At 44.7% G+C, this 12,696-nt stretch overlaps 1 protein-coding gene across 1 annotated transcript; it reads left to right on the top strand.

Moving 5' to 3' along the window:
• Positions 1-888: 888 nt before the first annotated feature.
• zbtb10 (zinc finger and BTB domain containing 10) lies at positions 889-11,959 on the top strand. The gene is made up of 4 exons (XM_030789506.1): positions 889-1,605; positions 6,091-7,006; positions 10,488-10,663; positions 11,645-11,959. Exons 1-4 carry the CDS (start codon positions 889-891, stop codon positions 11,948-11,950), a joined length of 2,115 nt encoding a protein of 704 aa, XP_030645366.1. The 3' UTR covers positions 11,951-11,959.
• The last annotated feature ends 737 nt before the right edge of the window (positions 11,960-12,696 follow it).

Here is a 12,696-nt window from a genome sequence, read left to right as displayed (position 1 = left end):
ACCGCTCAATTAAATATTCGCATTAATGAAAAAGGAAAACCGAAATATTTTCAAAACATTATATTTGCTATATGGTATTACAAAAACCATCAATTTTGCAATGTTTTACACAAGATAATCGACTTTCCGAGCATAGACAATATTTAAATATCTTAAATGTCATTAAAAAAAACGAATTGTAGAATGTTAACGTCGGGGGCATTTGATATATAATTCCGATTATAAATACATCAAGTTCGGCTTTTTATTCTGTTTTACAATAATCCCAACAAAAGTACAAAGACACTCTGAGATGAGTAATCGAAATCCTGTAATCCGTATTCATCTAATACATATACATATGCACACACCCTCCTGTGGGTTTGTGGTTTTACTGCCTCTACCTGTGCGTTGACAGCCAACACGACAAGTACACAACTTTTGTCCGATTAATTTAATGGCAGTCTATGTAACCCCACGTTGAAAGGGTATGAAAGGCAAACATGGATTTAGTGTTTGAAGACAAGCAAGTCCAAAGATAAAAAGCACGCGGAAAATGGGCGCAGTCACTGACACAAAAGACCCCTTGATGCTAGCGTCACCCCCATCTTCCTTTAAGCGAGCCCCCACGACCCCCCTTACTCTGGCCGAGATGCATTGTGGGGAAAGTCGTTGCCATTCGACCTCTGCAGGGCCTGCGCGGACGCAGTTAGAACCCTGAAATTCATTATGCGTTTAAAACCCTTATTTATTTCCGCATAACCTACATACTCTTACCAGGAGGCCAGAGCGGAAAAAACGAGTCTTTTTATTCGCGGTTCTTTATTTAAAAAACGAAAGACTTTTAGAATTTGTAATTAGCCGGTAGAATTTTTGTTTTAAAACTATAGAATCTAATTTATTAAGAAAATGTCCGGAGAGAGAAGCCGCAGGTCGCTGGCTTTCCGAGGAGGTGGATTAGCCGTAACCGGTTCCAGTGGTGTCGGAGGCAGCAACGGGAACAGCTGGGAGGCCCAGGCCTGTCAAGACCGACATTTAAACGGGAACAGGCCAGATCAAGAGGAGGAGAGGGATTTGGGGGCAAAAGGACCATCGCTTGGGAAAGTAGAGGGTGGGGGGTCCGTGAGCGATAGCACAGAACCAGAGGCGGAGGAAGAAGAGGACCCGGAAGGGGGCAATTCTACAGCTAGGAAAAATGATGACCGTGTCGGCTGCACTACAGTAGCGGTCGGAGAAGAGGGATCCAGGGAACGCAGCAGTTTGAGAGCCGGCAACGGAATGAACAGTGAAGACGGCGCTGGTGGTTGCGGCACGGGATCCGGGGACGAAAGAGGCGAAGCGGGGAGTAAGGGAGTCACAGAGGAAACGGGTGCTAGGAAACCCTCGGTAGAGATGAGACCGCAAACGCTGCTCCAAAAACACTCGCTATTCCAAGCCTGCTGGTTACAGGAGTTTCCTTGGCTAAAATTCTGCCAAGAGACGGGACTCATGTCTTGTTCTTGGTGTCACAATATTGCCACTAACAACAACGACGAGCTGGTTAAAGGCAGTCGGAATTACAAAAGGGCCTTGCTGCTTAGACATCACCTGTCCTCGGAGCACGGGAGGAATGACCCGACCAAGCAGGTAAAGTGACAAATGTTGTGATCTGAGTGATATTTTCTTTTGGTGAAGAACTAAGTTGAGACAGGCTTAGGCATTTTATAGTTCTTCTTGACTATTAGACGTTGCGGAGTTTTACGCAGAATCCCAGTGTCTTTCAAAAACTGTCCTATTCTCAGCTAAATTTATCCTGCTAACAGGTATGTTAGCAAAGTGCTAGCAAAAGGGGACAAACTTGCTAGTTAGCATAGAGGCTATGCCATTTGTCCAGTAGCGAGCTAGCTAAGCTAGCTACTAGGATACTGACCACAGAGCTTTGCTGGTGCTAATACAACATTTCTGTAATGATCATCGACTGTATGATGGTTTCTTATCTCTCATACATTCTGAGCAGATGAAATCAAGTAACAGCAGTTGGTGTGACTAATAAATGCTAAATCATAAGTGTCAGCATTTTGCTTCAACTCGGTAGTCAGTCCTAATGAACCATTAATATATTTCAGAGGATCTGTCTTAATGGATACGGATAGTCTGCGTTTGATGTCTTATTTAAATTTGGTACCCATGTATGCCAATGAAATGATCATAATTATAACAGACCTTGTGATCATTTGACTGTCTTTCGTTTTGTGTTCGCCCACTATGAATCGCATAAATATGGCACTGTAATTATCTAGCCACCTTTAGTTGTCCTGGCAACTAACTTGATTGCCATAGAGGTCATACAATGGCAAGGGCTTGACCTAGCAGCCTTTGGGGAACCGCACCCCGACCCAACCCCCTCTTATGTTGTCTCGTTGTAAAAAGTGACCTCTGGCACACCTCGGTCTTTCCCTCGGACACCTAAATTAGAGGCATTGTGTTAGATGATTCCGAAAGATCCATAGATGGTCTGGCCCTTGTAAGGCTGGAAGAAATAAATTATGTTTCCTCTTCTTTGACAGTTATGCTTGCTGCGCGCATGCCACTTCAGTAAACGGTGTGCCAGAGGTTTTAAAACACTATATCACGTGACCTTGTGACCTGCAATTTTAAGTGGGTTCTGAAGGAAGCTAAAATCAATAATGTTCATTTGATAATTGTGAAAGCTCACACATCAGGCTCCCCTGATCTCTCATGCCCTGTAAAATTGAATCTGTAATCAATAAGGAAAATTGACAATTTCTTTTAGCTAGGTTCCTAACCCTACAAACATCTGCCTGTATTCTTATTTTTCTCACCATTACCATTATAACATCTAATTGGTGGATTGACAGGATAGAATAATTCTTTCAGAAACTGTGGTGAGATTTGCTGCCTCTTGTGCATTACATTCCTTGCGTTGTTCAGGAAACCATGAGAATAAGACCATGCACAATTTGGCTATACTTAGAGAATTAAGATTAGTCACTGTATATGGTTATCATATGTCGTCTCTTTAATCGGAAAGACTTAAAGTGTTTCACTAATTCAGTTTATAACCTTCGCTAATTAGAATGGAAAGCAGTAGGAGGGATTACAGGCTCCTCCCTAGCAACAGAGTGGTTAAGATGTTCTTGCCTGAGTCAGTTATTAACCTGACTTCCTTTCCTTTATTAGGTTTATCCAAAGTCAGAGACATTTTCTTGTTGAATGAAATAATTTCCTGTTTTGTCACCAAGTCCCATTTTTGCAGTCTTTTCTGCATGTCATGTTAATTTTTTAGATGATCATTTTAAATGCCCGAACTTATTTGTGGATCAATGAGGATTTTATGCAGGAGAAGAAGGGCATTTGTAATTTGGAGGTTTTAAAAGAGACTGTATTGTTCTCAGCAGATTAAAAACATGCATATTTTGTAATCATCCTAACCCAGCTTTATTAGACCAGGTCGTCAGTTTTATCATGACTATCGCACACGTTTATACACGTGTCTTCTTTCTATAATAGTTGTTCTCATGAAATATTTGTCGGTGAAAATGACAGCATTTTGGCTCACGGACTACATTCGTTTTTAACAGTTAACTTTCAGCGTTGTCCGTTGCGAAGCTCTAGTTTGTGTGTGAAACTGTGCAAGATCGTAAGCCAATAAATATCTTCACCAATCCAGGTCAGCCACAATTGCGTTGCTGCGTTAACTCAATTATCCTGAGAGGGGTATCTGTGGATTGCTGGTCAGCTCTTCTGGACATTGTCTTCATTGTGACACTCCTTCCCTTGTTAAAGCGTTCGCTTCAGAGTCCCAGACTCCACCCGTCCCTCTTGTCTGCCTCTTGTGAACTAGATGCGTATTGGGGGCCGTAGGGACACACAGAGCATTCTGGAATTTTCTATCGATGAGCTCTCCTCATTGTTGGGAGGCCCTGAGCCTGGTGTTCCCCTCCCACACCTTGGGTCAAGCACACTGCTGCATTGTTCATGCATCTGTGAGAGGAGCCGGGTGAGGGGGACAGGTCCCTGGCCTTAGGGGTGGGATGGGTCAGGGAGGGGTATGTGTGCACAAGGAAAACAAAACTGCCGTCGTTGTTTTCCCGAGTGACAGCGTCAGTCCCCCCGAAACGCCGCGCATGCAATGAGCTTTTACATCTGCAAATGGACTGCTGTAGACGTGAATTGTTTGTGTGTGTATTGTGTTTATATGTAGGGTTTTGTTGGGTTACAAAGACTAATACAGGTGTTGAGATATTTAATGTCATTGATGCACACGTGTTTGCAGCAGCAGAAACAGGGGGGACAAGGCTCAGCGGTAAAGAGTAAAGGGAGTGGTAATGCAGGGTTCCTGTTCTACATCATACCGAAAGTCTGAGGTTTGAAACAAGGGAGGGAGGGAGGCCACTGAGGTGGTTTTCATGTGTGCAACACACTATCAATGAGGGTGTTTTTTTGGTTTTTTTTTTTTTTTAAATTAACAGTGTCACCTGTTTGCCTTTTTTTTTTTCAGTATGTTTTGTGGCGCAAAAACAGCTCTCTGTTTACTATACATATAGGGGCTGCCTATACCTGAGTAATACATTCCACTTATGCAATAGCAAGTGGGTTTGTATACCCTTCTCTTTCAGCCACCCTTTTCTTTTTCGAGCATTTGTTCTCTATTGGGACAAAAAAATGGCCACGTCAATAGTACACGTCAATGACTATCACTACATTCTCATTTGGACAGTTTAGTGTGGAGGGGGGGGCTCCTCTGAAAGCATCTGTTCTCCACTACAGCATTAACACGTGGCACATCTGGAGAAAGGATGAGCAGTGTGTGTACGCATGTGAGTCAGTCAGGCTGCCTCTAGATCGATGTCCTCCCCTGACTTCCAGCTCGCCCGCTTGCTAGGCGACACCGCTGCTTTCCCCACCTCACCACAGCCCGGCCTTTTGCGCCGAGACAAACACACTTGGCTGGAGAACTGTGAGGAACAATAGAGGGAAAGGACAGGACACCACAAACACAAACACAGTCCTGTCCATCAACACCCGGTCCTCCGCTGTGCTTCCCCATACCAGTAACCTGCACCCTTGTGGGCTTAATTAAGGTCAGGTCTTTATGTTACCATCTCGCTAGTGTATGCGGAGTCTTCCAGTGTTTGGTGCGGTGGTAGAGCTGATGATGTATCACAGAGCAGATTATCATTTTGGATGTTTTAACCCCTGGCTCCATTTGCCGCTGCTTGCAGGCTGTTCGGATGCCTGAGTGTGGTAGTGCATTGGGAGCCTCTAAGTGCAGTGAGCACAAAGCCTTAGTGTAACACAAAGCAATGGTGAACAATGAGCCTGGAGGGAAGAGCTGGTATTGTGTGTGGAAATGGGTTGGCTCTCTTTCTCCATCTCTCTCTCTCTCTCTCTCTCTCTCTATGGTCTTTCTTTACTGGGTAGGAGCCAGGCTACAGTAATAACCCCATCAGCTTGGACAAGGGCTGCACTGTGGAGGGGGGGTGGGGGACTGGGAAGGCCTCCGCCCCTCAGAAATGGATTTAATCTGAACTACTTGGGCAAAAAACACAGCTGTGTGGTAGGAGGGGGGAAAACTGCTGAACCCAAGCGGTATAAATTACTATGTGGATTAGAACATCTGCTTTGCAATTCTGAAATGTACCAGAAATGCATTGTGTATATACACTCCCTCTGGTAGGTACCAGTCTGTTCTTTGTCCTTTTTTTTTTTTATCTTTGAAGCAAAGATCTTCTTCACTCATCAAAATGAATGATGGAGAGGATAAGCCGACAGCCAAATCTCTCTCGCTTTCTGTCTCACTCTCTCCTTAAGTATCGTTTGCTAAGGGAGAGAAACAAATGACCGTTGCATTGAGTTAAAAGTTCTCCCTGGTTTCCCACACCCTTGGCGTGTTTTGTCTCTGTGACTTTAACTCATTCATTGATTCGTTTGCAGCTGAGGTGGTGGGTTTCACTTCAAAATATCGTTCCCACACACCGTTACAGTGTGCCCTAGAGAGCCTGTTAGACCAGTTCTTCTGTGGGGGTAGTAAACCTTGCACCCCCACCGTTCTGTGTTTACAATGTAGGCTAACGCTGCTTTGTGTCGGTTTGTTGTCGTTCCATTCAGGAGCCGGAGAGGCCTGAGGACTTGGAGGGTACAGACGTGGAGGATTACAGGAACAAGCCAAATGAAAACTCCTACTGCTACCAGCTTCTGCAGGAGCTGGACAAGCAACGCAAGAGCGGAATCCTCTGCGACGTCAACATCGTGGTGAGCGGCCAGGTGTTCCGCGCGCACAAGAACATTCTGGTGGCCGGCAGCCGCTTCTTCAAGACCCTTTACTGCCTGACCAAGAGCGAGAACTGCGACCAAACCACCGTCACGCACCTGGATGTGGCGGCCGTGCAGGGTTTCTCCGTCATCCTGGACTTCCTGTACTCAGGCAACCTGCTGCTTACAAGCCACAATGCCATCGAGGTCATGTCAGTGGCCAGCTACCTGCAGATGACCGAGGTGGTGCAGTCTTGCCGAGCCTTCATCAAAGACGCCCTCAACATCAGCATCAAACAGGAGGCTCCCGATTCGGTCGTGGTGGATTACAACAAGCGACGGACGGTGGCCAAGGACGCGGACAAGAAACCTAGCAACTTCTGGGCCACTAGCATCCTGTCCAAGCTTTCCATAAAGGCCAGTGCTCACGTGAAAGACGAGCCCAGTGACGTGGAGGTGTCTGCTGGGGAAGGCTGCGCGCTGGGAAGCTCCAGCTGGGGAGGAGACAACTCGTCCGAGTCCACGGAGACCGAACCGCAGGGCCCGGGGCCCGTGTTCGTCTGGAACGAACCGGCCCCGGGCGTCGCCGCCGCTGTCGTCAGGAGGGAGGCGCGGCTGGAGCCGGGGAGCGGCCGACGGAAAAAGCAGACCGCAAGACGCTTCGTGTACAACATCCCACCCGAGCCCGAAGAAGGTTTCGACAAGGGCATGTTTATCCAACCGTCCGCCTCCTATTCTCGAGAGGACTACTCCTACCTCTCAGAGAATACTGGTAAGCCACCTTCTTTTTCATTTCCTCACCGATAAGACACAAAATGGCTTCCCAGTTGGACGGGGTCAAATCAGATCAAATTCTGTTTATTGCCGTAGAGGGATACGTGCTGTAAAGATAACACAGTCTAACTAAACTCAAATGGAAAACTCCCGTTTCACTTTCTCTTGTAAGAGTGCGTTTTGACACTTTGTAAGACGTGTATTTACTCATTTTACTTTGGTCTAAGGAGATGGTTGTGCTGACTTTCATGATGAAGGGTCATGCTTTTGTTCTTGAGGGTCCACGTGTCATTTACTGTCAGTTTCATACATCAAGTAACTGTATGATAAAAAGTTTGTGATGTTGTCCATTGTCCTTGACAGTATGAGACACACTCAGCCATTATGCATGTCACTGCCAACATTACCAAACCAATAAGTGCTCCTTATGCTGAGTGAATCTGTAAGTAGTCTGTTCTTCTTTTTTTTTTTTAAAGGACTGCCTGGCCTATTTAATTTAGCTATACACTGCAGGGTTGCTTTGGCTTTCTGACACTCCCAAAAGCCTTATGGTTCAATAAGACTGGTTGATAATTGCTACAGTGCTCATTGTTTGCTGTATCATTACAAGTTTAGGCAGCTTGTCTGCTTAGATAGATTTTCGCTCATGGGAGACGGCACGCAAACTACAGTTTGAGATTTGTTTTTTTTTTGTTTTTTTTTTTACAGGACAGTTTCATGTTTTCATGGTCTAGCAACCCCTGTGCATTAGTCTCGAACACACATGCCTTTGGTTATGGTGCAGATCCAGTCTTAGACTACCAATCGAGACTAGTTTGTCTTCAGTCTTGCGTGGCCGGAGTGTGTAGTAGGCAGAGCTGTGAGTCGTGTCTCTCTCTCTCGTTTTAATTAGAGGCCATGTCACAGTGTACCCGTGTCCTTATTAAGCAGGTCTGCTCCCTGCTTCCCTCATACCACAGAAACCTGCGTAGTCTCCAGCCTACAGAACTGTCAGGCCTCAGACTCTGTGCCCATTAAGCAGAGTGGAGCGTGCAGTGATATCATGTATTAAGTGGGGTATTATTGGGAGGGTTTTTTTTTTTTCACTGGCGTTGCCTTCTAATGCGGGATAATGAAGTAAAGTAGGGGAAACATTCTTCCCTCAGGCTCCCTAAATGCTCTCAAATGCGCTTAGCTCATGTTCCTCAGGGCACTTTAATGTGTGGAGCGGCCTGACGCCACACGCTTGCTGCCTTGTGTGTGTGTGTGTGTGTGCGCACGCACATACATGCCATGACCCCATAGGCCCACTTCCTTTTTACACTCTGGGTCTTTCCTTTGCTCTCTGTGGCTGTATTGCCACATGTCCCTCTCTGCCTGTGGCAAACAACTTTTCTTTTTTTTTTTTTACCATTTTGCTCAAGCAAAAATTGCTCCACTTTAGGTTACACGGATAACTGTTATTTGCTTGCGGAGAAAGAGAGAGATGTCGCAGTATTACTGGTAGCTGCCAAGCTGAGGGAATGGATTTCTGTTTCAGACTCACAGTACAGAACTGAATCCACAACCATAAATACTTGAGTCTCATCCAAACAAGGCGGATGACTGGTTCGCAATGGCTATTTGACTGTTTGACGTTTAACACACACGCACACACACTCACACACTACCCCCAGCGTCCCACTCAAGGCGTAAAGCTGCCAAAGGCAGTCCTACTATAATCCCCATTAATGCAGGACGACTGTCCCTGCCATTCCAAATATTGACCCGTGGAGAATGGTGGCTGAGTACAGGTACTTAGGAGAGGATCTGACAGCTTTGGCCCAGCCGCCCTGTTTTACCACAGCGTGTAAGATGATCTACTCGATAGGGCTTCTCCCAGTCATTCACACTCATAGCCTAAGCCCTGTAAGCATACATATTTACACAAACACACACACACACACACACAGATACCCTCTGCTTAATGCAGATCACCCCGGGATCAACAAAACTAAAGATTTTAATGGAATGTAGAGGGTCCATGCTGACAGTTCAGTCCGGAATACAAGCTGTTTAACTCTTAATAGGCTGATAGAAAATGGGCAGCTGTAGTTAATAACATTAGAGAAATGAAATATTTGCATAGTGGAGACGCACCATTTGGGGGGGGGGGGCATGAGAGGGCGTCGCTTACTGTAAGAAACTTTGCCACACTGTAGCATTACCAGAATGGGCAGTCCCTCGGGGTGTTTGTGGCCTGCTTGTGCCGCCTGTGTGTTGAAGAGGGTGGAGCCCAACAAAAGCCCTCAGAACGTTTAGCATTGCTGCCATTGTTTTCATTAACAGTCCCGGCCAGCCCGATCTCAGACAGTCTCCTGCAACATCCCCAAACGTCTCCAGCAAGGAGAGACTCAGGATGACACTTTACTTTGTAGGATGTTTATCAGTCACTTCAACCTGTTTCGCCCAGCAGCGGCAGTTAGAATGAGGATTCTGTTGTCTGTTTTGCAACTTTGATTTTTAAGTCGAAATCCAAAAACCAAATGTGTTTCTTGTGCAGATATCTCTGCAGTATATTATCTTAGCGATTACAGAAATTGAAGTTGACTTACTGATATCTAAGCTATGTGGCATTCAGGAGAGAAAGAAAAACCTCAGTGGTTATTACCTTTTTGGGCCACAAGGTGGCACTTGGAGCCTCTGAGCACTGTGTCTGCGTCCAATCCTCAGGTGATCTGTGTCATGTCAGCCACTTGGCAACCTGCTTGACGACCCTTTTGTTTAGGACTCTTTGCCCCAAACAAAGCTGGTCTCCCTCATTCTACAGTGTCCTTAGGAACAAAGCTCACAATAATTAACCTGAGACATTCCGCCTCTAGTACGTGTTGCAGAATCACGTAAGAATCATTAAACTAACACTATAGAATCGGTGCACCCAGTTTGGCATTCTCTACTTTATTAAATATCAACTTGTAAAGTCTGTTTTTGTGTCGCGTTCGAAGGAGCAGGAAGGCACCTCTGACCATGGCGAGCTTTTATGCATCTGTTTTTTTCATTAGGAAAATTGCATTTCACTAATATAGTTATGGTTGCTGTGGGCAGGAGGTTACCATGGCAACTGACACACTTACCAGCTCGTTTTAGTTCACCCTTTAAATTGTAATGCTGAGGGGAAAGTTTTTTTATTTGCGCCCATAGACGTGACGCCATGACACAGTATAAGTAAAATGCACCTTCTCTCTCTCTCTCTCCCTCTCTATCTCTCTCCCTCCTCTGAGCTTCAGTCCGGCTTTATGGGTCACATGTCATTGCGTGGCCACTGAACGCTGTAGCGGAAAACTCCAGAATGCAGTTCATAAACTGAGCGTCTGTGCATCTGCTGCCCTGACTAATCACCACTGAACTTGTATTAACGGAACTGATGCAAAAGAGCATCTCACTGACCGTCTGTTGTTTCTCTCTCTCTCTCTGTGTGTGTGTGTGTGTGTGTGCATGCTGTGTATGTGTCTCTCTCTCAGGCGAGTCATCTGATAACGCTTTGAATAAGCTCAAGTGTCCCCACTGTAACTACATTGCCAAGCATCGGCGAACACTAAAGAGACATCTGATTATCCATTCGGGTGTGCGCTCCTTCAGCTGTGACATCTGCGGCAAACTCTTCACCCGCAGAGAGCACGTCAAGAGACATTCCCTGGTGAGACGCCGCAAACCGCCCGGCTTCTCCACGCACAACATACGTACACTAATCACTGACTCCAACAATAATCTTAAATAGTAATACATACCATGATATCATCTTTCATCACTGACTCCAGCACTAAATCATACATATACACTAATCACTGACTCCAGCACTAAATCATACATGTAGCCTACACTAATCACTGACTCCAGCACTAAATCATACATATACACTATACTAATCACTGACTCCAGCACTAAATCATGCATATACACTACACTAATCACTGACTCCAGTACTAAATCATACATATAGCCTACACTAATCACTGACTCCAGTGCTAAATCATACATATACACTACACTAATCACTGACTCCAGCACTAAATCATGCATATACACTACACTAGTCACTGTCTCCAGCACTAAATCATACATATAGCTTACACTAATCACTGACTTCTGCACTAAATCATACATGTACACTAATCACTGACTTCTGCACTAAATCATACATGTACACTAATCACTGACTCCAGCACTAAATCATACATGTACACTAATCACTGACTCCAGCACTAAATCATGCATATACACTACACTAGTCACTGTCTCCAGCACTAAATCATACATATAGCTTACACTAATCACTGACTCCAGCACTAAATCATACATGTACACTAATCACTGACTCCAGCACTAAATCATGCATATACACTATACTAATCACTGACTCCAGCACTAAATCATACATGTACACTAATCACTGACTCCAGCACTAAATCATATATGTGCACTAATCACTGACTCTAATACTAATGATAATCTTGCAATAATAGCACATACCTTTATATCTAAAATTTTAGCTCTAATCACTGACTGGCTCCATACTGAATCACACATTGACCTTGCTTGTTAACCTTATTTTCTCACGCTGAGGTGTTTTGACCGACTGAGACTCTCACGCTGTCGCCTCTTCTCTCTGTGCCGGCAGGTGCATAAGAAGGATAAGAAGTACAAGTGCATGGTGTGTAAGAAGATCTTCATGCTGGCTGCTGCTGTAGGCATTCGGCACGGTTCCCGGCGCTACGGCGTGTGCGCGGACTGCGCTGACTCCCACCAGGCCACGCAGGAGGGCCTGGAGGGCATGCAGGACCTGGAGTTCGCCCGCGACGAAGACTTCGAGGAAACGGGCGAGGGCGACGAGGACATGGCCGAGGAGGGAGACGGAGAGGAGCCAAACGAAAACGACCAATCCAACTGGGAGGGGGAGGCAGGCGCCACCCCCGAGGAGGACTAACACAAAACACACACACACACACACACTCTTACACGTAAAGATTTAAAAAAAAAAAAAAAAAAAAAGCTGGGAAACAATCAACAACTCCAAAGTGCTCTGAAACCTCGCGCTCGCACGTAAGCATATATGTCAATGATAAATAAAAAAGCTTTGGTAGAGAGGGACTCCAAGATGTAAAGATTATTTTATGTGTCAGAGTCTGGGCCTTTGTGCCTGTAAAAAAAAAAAAAAAGAAAGAAAGAGAGAAAAAATCAGGTTTTTTTTTTTTTTTTTTTGGGTGATGTATTTTTTTTTTTTTTTTTAAAGGGGTTGACGATGTACAGCGTTTTATGTAACGATAGGCCAATCATCTTAAAAGAAATATTAATTATTTAATTTATGAAGAAAGAAAGTTATTATGGTCTTATTAAATGCTATAATTTTTTTGTTATTGTTGTTCTTTGTCTGCTATGAGAAGTTCCGTTTCTTTTTTTTTTGTTCTTTTTTTTTTAAGCTTCCTGTCAAATGAACGTATATATTGCTTTAGATCAGAATCTAAATGTTAAAAAGAAAAAAGAAGCATTATGGAGCTATTGCCTACAGGAAGATTTTATTTCCTCTTTAGTTTCATATATTTAGCTATCCTAATGATATTTTTTATTATTTTATTTTTCCCTGCACAAATCTTGGAACCAAAAATCTGTTTTGCAACTCCTATCCACCTCAGCCATATTTAAGATGAAATGTTATGGGCTGTGACTTTTGTG

This window comes from Chanos chanos, chromosome 12 (assembly GCF_902362185.1).
Source record: "Chanos chanos chromosome 12, fChaCha1.1, whole genome shotgun sequence".
Taxonomy (NCBI): Eukaryota; Metazoa; Chordata; class Actinopteri; order Gonorynchiformes; family Chanidae; genus Chanos; species Chanos chanos.
This window is presented reverse-complemented; position numbering and strand designations above follow the sequence as displayed.